The sequence below is a fragment of the Mustelus asterias genome, chromosome 1 (assembly GCF_964213995.1).
Source record: "Mustelus asterias chromosome 1, sMusAst1.hap1.1, whole genome shotgun sequence".
Classification (NCBI taxonomy): Eukaryota; Metazoa; Chordata; class Chondrichthyes; order Carcharhiniformes; family Triakidae; genus Mustelus; species Mustelus asterias.
This window is the reverse complement of record NC_135801.1, coordinates 57,203,800-57,224,161: the sequence shown is the minus strand read 5'-3', so window position 1 is coordinate 57,224,161 and position 20,362 is coordinate 57,203,800. Positions and strand designations below refer to the sequence as shown.

The window sequence follows — 20,362 nt, the reverse complement described above, 5'->3', positions numbered from 1 at the left end:
AAGGTAAATAAGATTATCATCCTGTTGGTTTAAGAGCATATCATGAATTGTGTTAATATCAAACTCCTTTTTGAGGTTTCATTGGCCTTGCCCTTTTTACCCTGTTGAAGCAAAATTGACACAAGTCATTCTGGTGTGCGTGTTTTCTATTGTGTGATTTAAGTAACTATAACACAGAATTCTCCTATCTGGGACTAAATCCTGTGCCTAGGGCAGGAACGGGCAGTGTTTCCTGCTGCAGAGGCTGGGAAACATGTCACCTCCCAAACCCGTGCCCATCTTTCCCAGAACGAACATGTTTGAATCTGGCCGTTGAGGATAGAAGGCGGGTGGCCTGTCAGGAGTGCAGTCAAGAGATAACTAAAGCATGGATGAAGTGTCGGTCACAATCAGCTTTCCATCTCTATTGACATGGTTCTTATCAAACTTACAGATGACATCATTTGTGACTGTAACCACAATAAACTACCTTTTCCTCATGGCTCTCAACCTGTCCCAATTTTAACTTGGGGTAGAAGTGTGACTTGCAGAGACTGGAACAGTCTAGATACATGCAAAAGAGGTCAACATGCCCAGTTTTGTATACTTTATATACTTTTTACATTTGTATATCTATCCCTGACTAAACTTACTTATACATTACTGTATTGCTTATTCTATCACCTGTCTCACCTGCCCTGTTACCATATATCTCACTCTGTCTCATCTTTAAATCATTAACACTGGGTCATCCATGTCATGATCTGATTTGGATGGTGTATTACTGTGCAGTGCCTAAAATGGTTTTGATTTGAATCCTCTGCTTGCAATAACTAAACGCAATCGGAAGCTAACCTGGACTAAATCACATGTGAAGGAATAATTTCTTAATTGTTTGCCAGTGGGCTTGGAAATCTAGGTGAAGGGCCAATGTCCAGAGTATGGAACATAACCAAGATTGAAAAAAATGAAAACCAGATGAGGTGAATTAGGAAGTCGTGATGATCATGTGGCGCTGAGCTTGTGTTTTTAAAAGCTTGAAAAAATTGAGAGGCAGGCAAGACTGAAGGAAGTAAGAAATTCCAGTGCTTTGAGAGTTAATTAGAACAGGAGATGTGGGATGAATCCGACAGGCAGGATATAGGGAGGAGCGAGAGCATTGTAAGAGGATGTGTGCTTGGATCTTGGCGAGGATGAGAAACACAAGTTCAGTGGGACATGAAGAATTTAAGTCTACTCTGCTGCAACGAGGAGGTCTGTATATTTTGCGACAGTGTGGCCAACATTAACAGTTGAGATACTTGTGCAGATCGGAGATGGAGACTAAAGGCCAGGCTCAGAGAGGGAAGAGGTCAAATTAAGAAGGAGAATGAGGAGGAGAGCAAGCGACCAACTGCACAGCTGGCAAACTAAGATCGAGGTCAGCTGACTAGTTGGAATACTGTAGAAAGCAACAAGTAGATAAAACTGAGTGATGAGATGAAGATAGTTCGGCTGATACTTGGGTGAGATGTATTTTGAAATATGTTGAAAGTGTGCCTTGTTCTGCAGCAACAGGTTTATGTTACAGCTGTGAAAATTGTGCAGAAAGAGGGATGTACAATTGACTTGGTGCCATGTGTATGGTCTAAATACCTGATACTTAAACAGCTAACATCATAAACCATAGGAATAAATGCTGTAACCTAAACATTAAATTCCAGCCATATAACAGTTCTTTCTTTTAGTGTTCTATATGATGTATAAATAATAGTAAAGTGTGTGTGCGTGCGTGTGTAAAAGTTCCAAACCCTTCTTTGCGTGAATGCCTCATTGCCTGCCATAGTTACATTCCGAGAAGGGCTTTCTCCTCCTATGATGCTATTGCCTCAGGATTAATACTTGAGTTTAATAAGTCACAGCAGGCTGTAGGGAAACCCCACAGAGTTGTCACCGAGAGAGTGCTGCCACCATGATTTGGTATCCCAGACTAACAGAGCGGCATTCTCTCGTCCTGAGCTGCTGGAAACATTTGTAGCCTTCCGCAGCTGTTTCATGAGCGTCATTCTGTTCCAGATTCAGAATTAACTGTGTGCCAAGAGAAATGAGTGTACTGATGGAAAACTGAGTTATATAGATTGGTTATGCAAACGGGATGTGTTTTTTGGCAGGAAGGCTGAACACGTTTAGGAGGCAATTAGAAAATCTATATGTAATGATGACATACTAAATTGGAATTGGGACAGCAATAATACAGCTCTGGATAAGGCAATCTTAATGTACTAACTAAAAACAAGTTTCAATGTGGTGGTATTCCATTTGGATACAATATTCTGGACTAGTGCAGTTGTAGTTCTACAACTTTTCATTTGGGAAAGTATCAAGGCGTCATAGGTTAATGTGGGACAGTATTCTCAGTTGAGCAGTAGTTCATCCAAACTGTGACGTATTGGTGCTTTTTTTTACATAAACTGGTTTGGCCCTAAATGCTCCTTGTTTTCCTTTTTTTATTGTGTTGGTTACTCTGCATTATTAGAACTGTTAACCCTTTTTAAGGACATATACTGAACCAAAGTGAAATATTAGACCAGATTAAATGTTTCCGTTTAGCACATACTCGTGCACAGGATGATAAGCAAGTACTTCGTACTGGCATTGTGCCACACTCGCCTTGTCGGGGGAATTTCTCCAAACTCCTGCTGTAATTTCGGCAAAGATTGGCAAAAGCAACGGGAAAATGGTGCAAGCCACCACTTTCCTGACATTTTCACTAAAATTAGAGTGATCAGGAAACCTCAGGGGTGGGGAGAGGAAGAGGAGGGGATTTACCCCATTGTGTCATGAAGAGGGAGTGCTTGTGTTTTTGTGGTAAGCTCCTCATCTGGGAAAGGCATGGATAGGGTGAGACTGCAAATATCTTATTGCTCAAGAGGATAAATGCACTCCAATAACAACATGCTGACTTTCCATCGCTGGTCATTAGCTAGCTTAGGCAACAGTGAAGCAAATTTTAACAATCCATCCCACTTTGACCGCAATCAGTTAGTACAGACCAGGGCCACGATTCTCCCATCCTGCTGCGCTAGTCTTTTGGTGCAGTGAGCCGGGAGATTCTCGCGTCAACCAATTCGCAGGGTTTGAGCCCCGCTAGTTTGTCTCAGCGCTGGATTTCCAGTGGCATCAGATCCGCACTGGAAATCAACGGGGAGGCACAAAGTCAACTTAAATGGTCATTTGCAAGTATTAATGTAATTTAAATGTGATTAGCGGGCCCGGGACTAAAGTCTCCGGGCCCGTTAGCACCCCCCCCCAACCTCCCCAGACAGAGTACGGGGATTACACTAGCTCCCTAGTACTTAGTTATACTAGGGATCGGTGGGGGAAAGGAGGGAGTGCAGCAATCAGTGGGGGGGGGGTGGGGGGGGGGGGGGCAGTCAGCCTGCTTGGGGGGATCAGCACTGCATTTTGGGCGGGTGGTTCAGAACTTGGGGGGTTATGTGGAGATCGGGGTGGGCCAGGAGGGGGGGAGGGGGGTGGTGGGTTCAGGGCGGCTGGCCCAGAAATAGTCATGGGCCAGTGATTGAGCCGTGTGGGACAGAGAACCAGGGTTGCGGGGCTGGCCAGCAATTGGCAAGCCATCAGTGTGCTGATTTCAGCCTCTCCAGCAGGGAAAGCCTAGTTTCTAATAATATTGACGCTGGTGGCCTCTGCAATGCACAGGGTGTGGGAGATTCTTCTCTTTCACGCTAATTCATTCATTTATAAATGTGGGGTTGTTTTTTGTTTTTTCATGACCCTAACTTAAGATAGAAAATGATGGAAATGTTAATTTTATAGAAGGAACTCAGAGAAAGTAACAACGCGATGCAGATGTTTTTCCAGATGACTGAACATTTGATTTTGTTTTAAAACAGCCACGGACCATTATCTACAATAAAGGCAGCTATCAAGAGAAGTAAGTAAGCAGCACCTTTGAATGTATTCTAGCTTGCATAACAGCACGGGGCAACTGGAGGTGTCTGCGGTGAGGTCAGAGATCTCAAACTGGTCGTTCAAAACAGTTTGCAGAACACGCTGTGATGCCAAGGAGGAGAGTCCAAAATCTCCCAATAGCCAAGCAAATGATTAGCCAAGTTTTCATGTAATGGACAAACCCTGCTTTCACTTTTGGACTTGGAAGGCAACTTCTCAGCCACTGGTTGGATTTTCCACCCCACCCCCCATTTCTGCCAGATGGAAATAATGGAGGAGGTGGAGAATCCAACGGGGATCCCAAAACGATTTTTATGCTGTTGGAATTTTCCGTTAAGATTATCTCAATCCCCTCGCCAATGAAGTAATGGTGGGAACCCCATTAGCATACCTTTCCATATACTTAGCAGGCCTTCTCACTGTATCATACCACCACTTCAGAGTGTTACCCCCCCCCCCCCCCCCCAACCAGCATGACATCATGTCACACCGGGGGCACACAAGTAAGTACATTCCTAGGGGAAAAGATCAAGTGAGGGCAGTACCCTGGCCGTGGTTGGACACTTCCCCCGGCACTGCGGCAGTTCCTTTTATTATCTATTTTGATCAGGGTGCCCTTACTTGACAGGAGTCGAGGTTACTGGGTGGGCTCTGTTGTGGGACACGCCCATTTTTTGAGGTCCTTAAGAATACAATGGGAAAACCCAGCAAGGCAGTTGGCAGGCTGCTCCTGCTGCTTCCACCGGAGACAACACTTAGAAAGCAAATTGAAAATTCCCACCCACTGTGTCTGGGAGATTTTCAAAAACAGGAGAGGCTTTTTGTTTCATGACAGACTGAGATGAAATGCTGTCGTTCAGCATTAGAAACTCTCAGTCCCGTCACAAACGTGGAGTTTTGTCTTTGTCATGTTGAAATAATTTGGATTTCATCTATAGTTTAACCCTTTAAGCAGTGAACAATGTTTCATATCCTTGTTATTATGTATTACTTCTTGAAAATTATTTTTGTGTGGATTTGTGTGGATTAGTGGATTACAGGGTCAAAGGTAGGGTTCTGAAGACTGTGGAGGAACAGAGAGATCTTGGGGTCCATATCCACAGATCTCTAAAGGTTGCCACTCAAGTGGATAGAGCTGTGAAGAAGGCCTATAGTGTGTTAGCTTTTATTAACAGGGGGTTGGAGTTTAAGAGCCGTGGGGTTATGCTGCAACTGTACAGGACCTTGGTGAGACCACATTTGGAATATTGTGTGCAGTTCTGGTCACCTCACTATAAGAAGGATGTGGAAGCGCTGGAAAGAGTGCAGAGGAGATTTACCAGGATGCTGCCTGGTTTGGAGGGTAGGTCATATGAGGAAAGGTTGAGGGAGCTAGGGCTGTTCTCTCTGGAGCGGAGGAGGCTGAGGGGAGACTTAATAGAGGTGTATAAAATGATGAAGGGGATAGATAGAGTGAACGTTCAAAGACTATTTCCTCGGGTGGATGGAGCTATTACAAGGGGGCATAACTATAGGGTTCGTGGTGGGAGATACAGGACGGATATCAGAGGTAGGTTCTTTACGCAGAGAGTGGTTGGGGTGTGGAATGGACTGCCTGCAGTGATAGTGGAGTCAGACACTTTAGAAACATTTAAGCGGTTATTGGATAGGCACATGGAGCACACCAGGATGATAGGGAGTGGGATAGCTTGATCTTGGTTTCAGATAAAGCTCGGCACAACATCGTGGGCCGAAGGGCCTGTTCTGTGCTGTACTGTTCTATGTTCTATGTTCTATTGTAATTTTCTGAAGATAAATATTGTAAAGGATAAGGATATATGGGATTGGAAAAAGGACATTTTTGGTCCCTCTGGTTTATCCCAGGCTTCAGAAATAGAATGCAGAGTTCACTACCAATATCACTCAGCCGATTTTCTATTCACTAAATGCCTGTTCTACTCAAGTTACTGATGTTATCTGCCTCAACAATTCATTCCAAACACTCACCGCCCACTGCTTGAGGAGATTGTCTGATCAATCCATTCAACTTTGTCTCAGATAGGAGGGGATTTTATGAAGCGATTCAACATCCATGTGCGCAACAGTAAGTTGAACTCTGAAACATTGTTTAGAATCATAGAATCCCTAAAGTGCAGAAGAGGCCATTTCGGCCCATCGAGTCTACACCAACTCTCTGACAGAGTATCTGACCCAGGCCCCCTCCTCTGCCCTATCCCTGTAACCCTGCACATTCATCATGGCCAATCCACCTAACCTACACAATTTTGGGCACTAAGAAGCAATTTAACATGGCCAAATCCACCTAACTCGCACATCCTTGGAGTGTGGGAGGAAACGCACGCAGACAGGGGGAGAATGTGCAAACTCCAGGCAGTCAAGTCAGCAAGGCCGGAATTGAACCCAGGTCCCTGATTTGATTTGATTTATTATTGTCACATGTATTAGTGTACAGTGAAAAGTATTGTTTCCTGCGCACTATACAGACAAGGCATACCATTCATAGAGAAGGAAACGAGAGAGTGCAGAATGTAGTGTTACAGTCATAGAATGAAGTTTTAGAAGCATGTAACGAGAGCAAAAGATAGAATTAGAAGGTATGCTGGGTACAGCTTTCAAGAAGCCACCTCGCTCCGGCGCCATGTTGGGGGGAAAAAAGGAGGTGGAGCTGTGAGGCAGACTGCTAACCACTGTGCCACCGTGCTGTAGAGAACAATAATAGAAACATAGAAACTAGAAGCAGGAGGAGACCATTCAACTCTTCGAGCCTGCTCTGCCATTCATTATGATCATGGCTGATCATCAAATTCAATATCCTGATTCACACCACTGCCGCCCCCCCCCTTGATCCCTTGAGCCCCACAAGCTATAGAAACAATAATAATGTTTCAGTGTCCAATTTACTGATGCACATATGGATCTTGAATACCTTCGTAAAATCCCCTTCCATCCTGAGTGTGCATTAATCAAGTGTTGTTTACCAATTATTAAAGTAAGGAATATCCCCGTTGAGAAGCAATTTATTTTTCCATTTCTGTCATCTAATATCTACATTTAGCATAACCAAGTCAGATTCCTTTACTTACGGCGGCACGGTAGCGCAGTAGGGCGGCACGGTAGCGCAGTGGTTAGCACTGCTGCTTCACAGCTCCAGGGTCCTGGGTTCGATTCCCGGCTCGGGTCACTGTCTGTGTGGAGTTTGCACGTTCTCCTCGTGTCTGCGTGGGTTTCCTCCGGGTGCTCCGGTTTCCTCCCACAGTCCAAAGATGTGCGGGTTAGGTTGATTGGCCAGGTTAAAAATTGCCCCTTAGAATCCTAAAATGCGTAGATTAGAGGGATTAGTGGGTAAATATGTGGGGGTAGGGCCTGGGTGGGATTGTGGTCGGTGCAGACTCGATGGGCCGAATGGCCTCCTTCTGCACTGTAGGGTTTCTATGATTTCTATGATTATCAATGTAGTTTAATCTGAATCTTAGAAATATACCCCAACCTGAACCAAGGTGATATTTCTTTTTCATATACCAACCTTGAATGTGGTTTCCAAATGTTGGCAATTTATTGCAGTTTTGTAGCCCAAAAACTGGCTGATAATTCCCTAATCTCCTTTATAATAGACTCTAACAGTCAACATACGGAAGTGATTTTCACTCTAAATGAATATGGTTAAATTTGAAACGAGAGTAGTGTGTTAATCATTGCACTGTCCCGTTAAAATTTGCACTATTGATATTTTAGTGCATCGATGTTACTGCAATCCCCAAGTTAAATAAATTGAACCCTTCTTAAATTGCTTGAATCTGAGAAAACAGTGGTGAGCAAGTATCAGTGAGCAATTCCAGTACTGAGGCCTAACTCATTTTCACTGACCCACTGAAAGGTATTGTACGTGAGGCCACAGTAACTTTGGAAATCTGAGGAAAATCAATGCCCAAGATGCTAATTTGTAAGTACATCACTGTCCTGCCAAAAAAAATCACTAGGCCTATTTGTTCCTGCTAAACAGATACTGTTGATTGAATGAATGTTCCCATTAACAGTTCCCTGCAGTAGAAGCAAATTAGTATTTTATCAGATTCTTTGTTTTCTCCTGATTCTGTTATTTAGCATCAATTCGCACATCGTCGCAGACTGAACTGCGGAGAGAAAGAAGGTATGAAGCTCATTTTTGTCTGTTTAAAATTGATATTGCCCCTTATTTTATTTCATCTTTCACCCCTCCCATCTTGCTCACACACTTAGTGTGGCTGGAAGGACAGGTGGTTGAATGTGTACCCATATTCTGGCAGCATTAATATGAACCAGATAGTGGAAAGGGTGGGATTTCTTCCAATTTTTTATTCCGTGAACCGAAGCCATGTGCTTCTCCATCGCATGATGACTAGTATTGGGTAGGATCAAATCTACTTCCTGCTAAGCATCCTTTACTGCTTCAAATCCAGGCCCAAAGTTGTACAGTTCTGTTTGAAAGACTGTGGTGCATGTCAGTGTGATTAACTGAACATTGCTCACCATTTGGTGAAGTGCATGCTAAGTACTGAATTAGTTTGTCTGTTTCTTTTTGTTCATTGACTGGACTTGTACTTTACAGCATAGTTCACTGGATTGGGAGTGGGAACTTCAGTTGCTTTTTTCCTTCGGTCTCGGGGCACAGATACTAATTATTACGGCTGATGCCTTCATGGGTGAGATCAATTAATTGGGCACATAACTGAATTTTAAGATTTGCACATTTATTTGTTCAACTATTTCCATTTTTGTAAATGTCTACAGAACAAGTAAGGGAATTCATTATTGTAGTTCACAGCCATATGCTGGGATGTTTTCTCTCAATACCACTAAGTTTAAAGTTTATTTATTAGTGTCTTAAGTAGGCTTACGTTCACAATGCAATAAAGTTACTGTGAAAATCCCCTAGTCGCCACACTCCGGCACCTGTTCGGGTACTCTGAGGGACTAGATTTAACATCCGTTTGTGTGTCGAGAGGTATGCCTCTTTAGTTCTACATTTCTGGGTCACTAAAAGTGTATTTCCATCTCCTCTCAGGCGGCCAGACATTACAGTCATAGCTGCGGAGCCTATAGGACCAAGCCCTTGGTATCCAGGTTTACCAGGGAACTGTGCAACTTCTGCTGGGCTGGGACTTCCATACCCACGGACTCTCTGGAGAATTGACGAACCTGTTGCAGCAGAAGTAAGAAATTAGTTTGTAAAAGAGCTTGATCTTATTTGAGAATTACTTTTGCTGAGTTTATGTTGATGGGATGTTCATTTTTTGAACTTTGGTTGCAGCCTCCACCGTCCTATGAGCAGGTAATCAGAGAAATCAATCAGCAGCCAGTGGCCAGACAAGCTGCCCCAAGGCGTTCAACAACTACCATATCGACACAGACTGAATTCATCCAGGACATTGAGAATTTTGAGACAAGGAGTGCTGATGCTGATTTTGCAAGTTCGAGAGGGAGCACTCCTGTGACAGGTAGGGAAGCACCCTGTTCTTCATAGCCTATAGAAGTAAAGGGCAGAATAAGACTAATGCTTGCTCTGAATAAAATCCGTATCTATAATTAGTGGCATGGTAATAACAAATTTGCAACAATAAGTAGCATATTAGGTGTAACACTTGTCATTATGGATAGGAATGTAAGGTCCCTTTTGAGAACCATGGAGTTTTGATTACAGTCAAGGTTATGAGCACTCGGGTCATTCTGAATGCAGCTGATTTGGATCAGAGATCTGTGTAGATGTCAGTTTTCCTACATGTATTAGTTTGTATATCCAATTTTCCACTGTTCAACTTGCTAAGTGTCACATGTTATTCTCTGGCAAGACTTGTAAGTTGACAAACTGATTGCTCGCCATGATATTGAGGGGAGGATTGTCCTTCCAAGAATTGAATATTATGTTAGTTTAAAGGAAAAATACTGTGGATGCAAGAATCTGAAACAAAAACAAAAAATGCTGGAGAAACTCAGCAGGTCTGACAGCGTCCGTGGAGAGAGAGAGAGAATAGAGCCAACGTACTTGGTGTTACACAAAAATGTATTTTATTGTCCTTTTATCTCAAAATTTTCCTTTTGACTTCTTTAGCTGCTGGAGTGGGTGCAACCAGCAGTTTCCCATTAGCTTATTTCAGGAATGTCAGTGTTGAACAGTGGAACAGATAACAACTGTATTCAATCGTATTTTCATTGGACGTGTGCATGCACTTATAGCAAGGGTGTTGATGGCTACCAGGAATATGAACCAATTCTCATTCCCAGCCAAGAACACAGAGATCAAGTGCAGCAAATCCACAGGCACAATTTTCTATTTTTTCTTCTTGTTGCTGGAACAGGTGAGAGAAGGGATGTGAACTTGCTGGCTACACAGTCAGCTTTTCTTGCAATATTGTACAGCACTTAAGAAGAAATAAATCCTGGAGATGTGCCCCACTCCATCATATTGGTGGGCAGGGCCTGAAAGAGCTGGCAACATTGATGTTCCACAGATCGGGATGCCCATTTTAAAGGGCACCCTGATCTCCAGTAAGACAAAGAATCCAATACAGGAACCCCTCCAGATGCTCACAAAACTCTCCCTTTGATCCTTCATCCAGTGCCATGTATCAGCAGCCAATAGGGAAAATGACCTGTTACAGGACATCTTCAGTGGCACCCTTAGCTATTCACCAGGACACGTGACCATTTGGGAACTCTCTGATTTTTTTCTTTAACTTCAGCCTTAGAAGTCCTTTTGGGGTGTCCCTACAACAACTCAACTAAGTTTAGTAATTCAATTGAATGCGAGATTACAGACATCCCTTCACCCATATAAAAGCAAATTACTGCGGATGCTGGAATCTGAAACCAAAAGAGAAAATGCTGGAAAATCTCAGCAGGTCTGGCAGCATCTGTAAGGAGAGAAAAGAGCTGACGTTTTGAGTCCAGAAGACCCTTTGTCAAAGCAGATGACAAGCTTTGACAAAGGGTTGTCTGGCCTCGAAACGTCCGCTCTTTTCTCTCCTTACAGATGCTGCCAAACCTGCTGAGATTTTCCAGCATTTTATCTTTTGATCCCTTCATCCATGATGCTGTACTTCAGACTATCCTTTTAAAAGAAATTAGTTTTAGTAAAGAGGTAGTACTCAAAGAAAAAGAATTAGATTGAAGTTTGATCAATCCCCTGGACAAGATGAGCTACATCCCAGAGTGTTGAAGGAGGTGGCTATAGAGATAGTGAATGTATTAGTGGTTATCCTTCAAGATTCTATAGATTCTGGAAGGATTCCTGCAGACCATCGCTGAATCCCCCCACTCTCAACATCCTGGCAGTTACCATTGACCAGCAACTGAACAGGACTAGCCATATAAATACTGTGGCTACTAGAGCAATTATGTGGAGATGCCGGTGTTGGACTGGGGTAAACACAGTAAGAGTTTTAACAACACCAGGTTAAAGTCCAACAGGTTTATTTGGTAGCTAATGCCATTAGCTTTCAGAGCGCTGCTCCTTCATCAGATGGAGTGGAAATCTGCTCTCAAACAGGGCATACAGAGACACAAACTCAATTTACATGAATAATGGTTGGAATGTGAGTCTTTACAGGTAATCAAGTCTTAAAGGTACAGACAATGTGAGTGGAGGGAGCATGAAGCACAGGTTAAAGAGATGTGTATTGTCTCCAGACAGGACAGCCAGTGAGATTCTGCAAGTCCAGGAGGCAAGCTGTGGGGGTTACTGATAGTGTGACATAAACCCAACATCCCGGTTTAGGCCGTCCTCGTGTGCGGAACTTGGCTATCAGTTTCTGCTCAGCGACTCGGCGCTGTCGTGTGTCGTGAAGGCCGCCTTGGAGAGTCAGAGGTTAGGAATCTGACAGCGTGTAACTTACTCCTGACTCTGCAAAGTCTATCCACAATCTACAAGGCACAGGTCAGGAATGTGATGGAATATTTTCCATATGCCTGGATGAGTGGAGTGTACACCATCCAGGACAAAGCAGCCCACTTGATGGGCACCCCATCCACAAACATTCAATCCCTCCTCTGCTAACACACAGTGGCAGCAGTGTGTGTCATCCACAAGATGCACTGCAGGAACTCACCAAGGCTCCTGAGACAGCACCTTCCAAACGCACGTCCATTACCATCTGGGAGGAGAAGACACATTGGAACACCGCCACCTCAAATTCCTAAGCCACCCATCATCCTGACCTGGAAATATATTGCTGTTCCTTCAGTGTCACTGGGTCAAAATCCTGGGACTCGCTCCTTAACAGCACTGTGTGGGTGTACCCAACCTACAGGTTCTGCAGCAGTTCAAGAAGGCAATTCACCACCACCTTCTCGAGGACAATTGGGGATGGGCAATAAATGCCAGGGCGGCCACATCCCACAAATAAAACAAAATATTGGGAAGTAGGAAATGTAACCCCATTATTTAAGAAGGGAGGGAGAGAGAAAGTGGAAAACCACGGATATGTTAGTCTGACATCAGTAACAGGGAAAATGTTAGAACCTATTATGAAGGATGTGATAACTAGACAATTGGAAAATAATGATATAATATGGCAGAGTCAACATGGATTTATGAAAGGGAAATCATGTATTTGTCACTTCTGATGTGGAGATGCCGGCGTTGGACTGGGGTAAACACAGTAAGAAGTTTAACAACACCAGGTTAAAGTCCAACAGGTTTATTTGGTAGCAAAAGCCACACAAGCTTTCGGAGCTCTAAGCCCCTTCTTCAGGTGAGTGCTTCAACTGATAGCCACTCACCTGAAGAAGGGGCTTAGAGCTCTGAAAGCTTGTGTGGCTTTTGCTACCAAATAAACCTGTTGGACTTTAACCTGGTGTTGTTAAACTTCTTACTGTGTTTGTCACTTCTAGCATAGATAAAGGAGAACCAGTCAATTTGGATTTTCAGAAGGCTTTTGATATGATTCCACACAGGAAGATAGGAGTACTTGGGATTCGGAGTAATATATTGATGCAGAGGGGCAGAATGGCCTACTCTTTCTCCTGTTTTTTATGATTTCGTGTTCTTATGAGTCATCACTGATGGAGATATTGTTAGGTGAATAATAGGGACGTAGTGAATTAATATGTGGATGAGACTAGTGGTAGCTTTGATAAGCAAGGGCGTTTGAAGAAGTGTTCGCAGTTATTAAACTACTTCTGCACCCAGTTCCTTTGGAGCTAAATTTCTAGCATTGAACTCTGCCACTATCTCTTGCCTTTGCCTTCTGGGCATGTATCTAGAGGACGTTGGACTCTTTTTTTTTTAAAAAAAAGAGGAGGATATCTCTTTTTATCTTTTCCATCAGGACCTCTAGTGTAGCATCTGAAATCTTTGGTGCACGCTCTGTCTGATGGTCATTCATTATTGAGTCTTCCGCAGCGTAATACTTGGAATGATCTCAGTGACGTGAGCAGCCACAATGCACTACCCATGAGGAGGTGCAGTCTAACTCTAAGTAGTGTTGGACCTAATTACTTGGCCATCGCTAATGTGTGCAGCCAATAAAGAACACAAAGTATTGGTTGCATACAGCAATCATAGAAATGAACAGGCAACACAAAAGTTTCTATCCTGCTCAACCACTGGATATAGGTTAATAAGATTCTTGCTCCTATTTCTGGGGATTGTCCCATTTAAATCTAAACCAGGAGGGATAAATTAAAATATTTCATTAAACCTAACATCGTGTACAGGATATGAAATAAAAAGTGAGAAAGAGATATGAAATTAAGAAAAAGATGTTCAGGACAGAAAATAAATTTACAAATATATATTTTTATATATGGTTGCACCTGAACCAGAGGGGCACCAATATCCTGGGAGGGAAATTTGCTACGGCTCATCAGGGGGGTTTAAACTAATTTGTGAGGGGGATGGGAAAAGGAGCTGTAGTCCAGAAGTCAGTGTTGAGTGTAGTGCGGTATTAAGGAAGATATCAAGGTCGCAGGAGTGTACCGGCAGACAGGAAGGTGGGTTGAAGTGTCTCTACTTCAATGCAAGGAGCATCCGAAATAAGGTAGGTGAACTTGGAGCATGGATTGGTACTTGGGACTATGATGTTGTGGCCATTACGGAGACATGGTTAGAACAGGGACAAGAATGGTTGTTGGAAGTTCCGGGGTATAGATGTTTCAGTAAGAGTAGGGAAAGTGGTAAAAGAGGTGGTGGAGTAGCATTGTTAATCAAGGATAGTTTAACGGCTGCAGCAAGGCAGTTCGAGGGGGATCTGCCTATTGAGGTAATATGGGCTAAAGTTAGAAATAGGAAAGGAGCGGTCACGTTGTTAGGAGTTTACTATAGGCCCTCAAATAGTAATAGAGAAGTGGAGGAAGAAATTGCAAAGCAGATTATGGATAGGTGTGGAGGTCATAGGGTAGTTGTCATGGGTGACTTTAACTTTCCAAATATTGATTGGAACCTTTATAAGTCGAATAGTTTGGATGGGGCAGTTTTTGTACAGTGTGCGCAGGAGGGTTTGCTGACACAATATGTGGATAGGCCGACAAGAGGTGGGGCCACATTGGATTTGGTACTGGGAAATGAACCGGGCCAAGTGTTAGATTTGGTTGTGGGAGAGCACTTTGGAGATAGCGATGACAATTCGGTGTCTTTCGTTATTGCATTGGAGAGAGATAGGGCCGTATGGCAGGGCAAGGTTTATAATTGGGGGAGGGGTAATTATGATGCGATTAGGCTAGAATTAGGGAGCATAAGATGGGAACAGAAACTGTCAGGGAAAGACACAAATGAAAAGTGGAGCTTGTTCAAGGAACAAATACTGAGTGTCCTTGATAGGTATGTCCCTGTCAGGCAGGGAGGAAATGGCCGAGTGAGGGAACCATGGTTCACAAAAGAGGTTGAATGTCTTGTCAAGAGGAAGAAGGAAGCGTATGTAAGGATGAGAAAATAAGGTTCAGTTGGGTCCATTGAGGGTTACAAGTTAGCAAGGAATGAGCTGAAAAAAGGGCTTAGGAGAGCTAGGAGGGGGCATGAGAAGTCCTTGGCGGGTCGGATCAAGGAAAACCCCAAGGTTTTTTACTCTTATGTGAGGAATAAAAGAATGACCAGGGTGAGGTTAGGGCCGGTCAAGGACAGTAGTGGGAACTTGTGCATGGAGTCAGAAGAGATAGGAGAGGCGATGAATTAATACTTTTCTTCAGTGTTCACCAAGGAGACGGGCCATGTTTTTGAGGATACAGGCTGATAGGCTGGAGGAGGCAGATGTTCTGAGGGAAGATGTATTAGCAATTTTGAAAAACCTGAAGGTCGATAAGTCCCCTGGGCCAGATGAGATATATCCTAGGATTCTTTGGGAGGCAAGGGATGAGATTGCAGAGCCTTTGGCTTTGATCTTTGGGTCCTTACTGTCCACGGGGATAGTGCCAGAGGGCTGAAGAGTGGCGAATGTTGTTCCTCTGTTCAAGAAAGGAAATAGGAATGACCCTGGTAATTATAGGCCGGTTAGTCTTGCTTCGGTGGTCGGTAAGTTAATGGAAAAGGTCCTGAGGGATAGGATTTATGACCATTTAGAAAGATGCAGCTTAATCCGGGACAGTTAACACAGATTCGTGAAGGGTAAGTCATGCCTCACAAATTTGATTGAATTGTTTGAGGAGGTAACTAAGTGTGTAGATGAAGGTAGAGCAGTTGATGTCATATACATGGATTTTAGTAAGGCGTTTGATAAGGTCCCCCATGGTTGGCTCATGAAGAAAGTAAGGAGGTGTGGGATAGTGGGAAATTTGGCCGATTGGATAAGTAACTGGCTATCTCATAGAACAGTAAGAAGTCTCACAACACCAGGTTAAAGTCCAACAGGTTTATTTGGTAGCAAATACCATAAGCTTTCGGAGCTTGCTGCTCCTTCGTCAGATGGAGTGGTCTCTGTTCTCCAAAAGTGCACAGACACAGAAATCAAGTTACAGAATACTAATTAGAATGCAAATCTCTACAGCCAGCCAGGTCTTAAAAGGTACAGATAATGTGGTTGGAGGGAACATTAAACACAGGTTAAAGAGATGTGTATTGTCTCCAGACAGAACAGCTGGTGAGATTATGCAAGACCAGGGGCAAGCTGTGGGGGTTACTGATAATGTGACATAAATCCAACATCCCGGTTTAGGCCGTCCTCATGTGTGCGGAACTTGGCTATCAGTTTCTGCTCAGCGACTCTGCGCTGTCGTGTGTCGTGAAGGCCGCCTTGGAGAACGCTTACCTGAAGATCCAAGGCTGAATGCCCGTGACTGCTGAAGTGCTCCCCCACAGGAAGAGAACAGTCTTGCCTGGTGATTGTCGAGCGGTGTTCATTCATCCGTTGTCGTAGCGTCTGCATGGTTTCCCCAATGTACCATGCCTCGGGACATCCTTTCCTGCAGCGTATCAGGTAGACAACGTTGGCCGAGTTGCAAGAGTATGTACCGTGTACCCGGTAGATGGTGTTCTCACGTGAGATGATGGCATCCGTGTCGATGATCCGGCACGTCTTGCAGAGGTTGCTGTGGCAGGGTTGTGTGGTGTCATGGTCACTGTGACCATGACACCACACAACCCTGTCACAGCAACCTCTGCAAGACGTGCCGGATCATCGACACGGATGCCATCATCTCACGTGAGAACACCATCTACCAGGTACACGGTACATACTCTTGCAACTCGGCCAACGTTGTCTACCTGATACGCTGCAGGAAAGGATGTCCCGAGGCATAGTACATTGGGGAAACCATGCAGATGCTACGACAACGGATGAATGAACACCGCTCGACAATCACCAGGCAAGACTGTTCTCTTCCTGTGGGGGAGCACTTCAGCAGTCACGGGCATTCAGCCTTGGATCTTCAGGTAAGCGTTCTCCAAGGCGGCCTTCACGACACACGACAGCGCAGAGTCGCTGAGCAGAAACTGATAGCCAAGTTCCGCACACATGAGGACGGCCTAAACCGGGATGTTGGATTTATGTCACGTTATCAGTAACCCCCACAGCTTGCCCCTGGTCTTGCATAATCTCACCAGCTGTTCCGTCTGGAGACAATACACATCTCTTTAACCTGTGTTTAATGTTCCCTCCAACCACATTATCTGTACCTTTTAAGACCTGGCTGGCTGTAGAGATTTGCATTCTAATTAGTATTCTGTAACTTGATTTCTGTGTCTGTGCACTGTTGGAGAACAGAGACCACTCCATCTGACGAAGGAGCAGCAAGCTCCGAAAGCTTATGGTATTTGCTACCAAATAAACCTGTTGGACTTTAACCTGGTGTTGTGAGACTTTTTACTGTGCTTACCCCAGTCCAACGCCGGCATCTCCACATCATATCTCATAGAAGACAGAGGGTGGTTGTGGATGGAAAATTTTCGGACTGGAAACCAGTTACCAGCGGTGTACCACAAGGATCAGTGCTGGGTCCTCTGCTATTTGCGATTTTTATAAATGACTTGGAGGAGGGGGTTGAAGGGTGGATCAGTAAATTTGTGGATGACACCAAGATTGGTGGAGTAGTGGATGAGGAGGGCTGTTGTAGGCTGCAAAGAAACATTGATAGGATGCAGAGCTGGGCCGAAAAATGGCAGATGGAGTTTAACCCTGATAAGTGCGAGGTGATTCATTTTGGTAGGACAAATTTGAATGCGGATTACAGGGCCAAAGGTGGGGTTCTGAGGAATGTGGAGGAACAGAGAGATCTTGGGGTTCATATCCACAGATCTCTGAAGGTTGCCACTCAAGTGGATAGAGCCGTGAAGAAGGCCTATAGTGTGTTAGCATTTATTAACAGGGGGTTTGAGTTTAAGAGCCATGGGGTTATGCTGCAACTGTACAGGACCTTGGTGAGACCACATTTGGAATATTGTGTGCAGTTCTGGTCACCTCACGATAAGGAGGATGTGGAAGCACTGGAAAGAGTGCAAAGGAGATTTACCAGGATGCTGCCTGGTTTGGAGGGTAGGTCTTATGAGGAAAGGTTGAGGGAGCTAGGGCTTTTCTCTTTAGAGCGGAGGAGGTTGAGAGGCGACTTAATATGAGGTTTATAAGATGATGAGGGGGATAGATAGAGTGGACGTTCAGAGACCATTTCCTCGGGTGGATGTAGCTGTTACTAGGGGGCATAACTATAAGGTTCGTGGTGGAAGATATAGGAGGGATGTACGAGGTAGGTTCTTTACTCAGAGTAGTTGGGGTGTGGAATGGACTGCCTGCTGTGATAGTGGAGTCGGACACTTTAGGAACTTTCAAGCGGTTATTGGATAGGCACATGGAGCACACCAGGATGATAGGGAGTGGGATAGCTTGATCTTGGTTTCGGAAAAGGTTCAGCACAACATCGTGGGCCAAAGGGCCTGTAGTGTGCTGTACTGTTCTATGTTCTATATATATTTTGTAATCGCCAACAATGTTTACATTTTGAAAGGATGAGACTCGCATGTGCGCCAGCCCAGTTTTCAGAGCTTGTGAGATTATTTGGCAGTAATTCAGACTTAAAAACGTTTTCTCCTGAAAACACTAGCCTTAACATTTTCCTGTGTTTGAAATGAGTAACTCGTGGGAATTATTGCAACTTTATGCTCTGTGTTTTTGTGATGAATACACTAGTGAGAAACTGACGTAACAAAGCTTATAGAAAGACAAGGCGTCAGGCAGCAACTTTCAGATTTCCGCATTTATCTGTGTGGGCACCAGATGTTGCTGTCTGATCTGCTCCACAACAATGAGTACTGATAGCCAGACCATTTTCTCACTCTAAAGTATTCATGCTTTCAGAGGATTAGAGTTGAGAATCTAAGCAAACCACTTGAGCATCATTTTTGGGCACCAAGATCATAGATTGTAATTCATATTCTTTTGTCTTTAATATGCTTTATAATTTTTAATTTCTCACCCATTAGCCTAAACATCCAATCTTTTGGTGTAATCTGACTGCAGTGTGTACTATCTGCAGCAATTGTCCAAGACTACTTTGGCAGCACCTTCCAAACCTGCGACCTCCAACGAGAAGGACCAGGGCAACAGGTGCATGGAAACATCATCACCTCTAACGTCCTCTCCAAGTGGAACGCCAACCTAACTTGGCCATACATCACTGTACCTTCAATACCCTCAAACTTCCTACCTAATGCAATTGTGCAGGTAGCTTCAGGGCACAGGCTGCAGTTATTTAAGAAAGCGGTCCACCACTACCTGAAGGGCTACTAGGAATGGGCAAAAGTTGACAACCTTGCCAATGACCTCCAAATCCCAAAAGTAACTTTTTAAAAAATTATGTATATGTTTGTCTATTCTTTAAATAGCTTGTTTTCAACTCATTTTGTACTTCTTTTGTTCTAGTTCAGAGACCAGTGAAACCTGCCAGACCGGCTGTGTGCCTCATTCCTATTCGACCTGTGGAAAGTGAAGAACCTTTAATTTCAATAGAAAGTAATTCCAGTCAGGATCAAAGTGTTCAAACAAACACTAATGTTGTGGAGCGACCCATACCAAGGCCCAGGTCCTTAGGTAACTTCAAGTTACTTTTTGAAGAACCGCAAAGTGAACCTTCTGAGGGAGAAGATAAAGAAAGTGGTGTTGTACGTGAGTCAACGTTGTGCCAAAATCTAACAACAGAAGATAAATCTGCCAACCAGGAAACAATGGGAGATAACAGCGGACACAGCTTCCTTGCCAGGATAAAGGCATTTGAAACACCAACAGATTCTGAAAGTTCCACTGGTAACATACGGCCATCAAAAAGACCAGAAGTTGCTCCACGATCTTTCGGGCCAAAGCCTGCAGTGGTCGATGGGAAACCCACTGTTGCTCCCAAATCTTCTGCGGCTGAGAAGAATTCAGGAGGATCTGATAAGGTGGCTGAAACAAAACCTGTAGCAGCAGAGAGGCATGGGCCAATCCTCCTTCCAAAACCACAAAAGTTGTCTGCAGCTGCTAGACCCAAGCCAGAGCCACCCAAGAAACCAAAACCCAGTACCTCCACAGAGTTAAAACAGAGCAATGGAAGTAACAATCCTTTAGATTCCGGGGAGGAAGTATTTCCAGCTACTGTCATGCCTCAGAAAGAAAGACTTCCTGATAGAAGGAATCAAGTTCCTGTTCCAGCACCAAGGCCTACAGTGGCAAAAAGGACCATTTCTGAAAACCGTGAAGCATCTTTTACAGCACTTAAACCTCCTGTTTCTAGACCTTCAGTGTTACCCATAACAAAGGCCTCCGTGATACAGGTTGAGGAATCTTCAACCAACAAACATGCAGCTTCTCCAGATATGATCCCAAGCTTACAAGATCTGATAAGTTTTGATGATGATGATGTTGTACCTGCTGTCCCAACAGGAAATAATGTGACCTCTCTAGTGACAGTAGGTAATGAAATATTAGCTTGGGTTTTCTCTAGACTGCATTGTATGCACTCCCTGATTGTACAGAAAGAGAAGGTAGCATGTGAGCCCTGAGGA

At 44.0% G+C, this 20,362-nt stretch overlaps 1 protein-coding gene across 2 annotated transcripts in view; it reads left to right on the top strand.

Annotated features, from left to right (window-relative positions):
• Nucleotides 1-20,362, top strand: part of sh3d19 (SH3 domain containing 19) — a 155,399-nt gene that overhangs the window by 82,660 nt on the left and 52,377 nt on the right. The window contains exons 1-6 of one of the 2 annotated variants that reach the window (XM_078212482.1): nt 1,444-1,484; nt 3,873-3,913; nt 8,032-8,077; nt 8,972-9,119; nt 9,218-9,404; nt 19,245-20,270. In XM_078212482.1, coding sequence (XP_078068608.1) covers nt 1,459-1,484; nt 3,873-3,913; nt 8,032-8,077; nt 8,972-9,119; nt 9,218-9,404; nt 19,245-20,270 — 1,474 coding nt within the window. In that variant the 5' untranslated portion in view covers nt 1,444-1,458. Of the gene's footprint in view, nt 1-1,443; nt 1,485-3,872; nt 3,914-8,031; nt 8,078-8,971; nt 9,120-9,217; nt 9,405-19,244; nt 20,271-20,362 lie in introns of those variants that run through there. The other variant, XM_078212491.1, reaches the window with a different exon arrangement.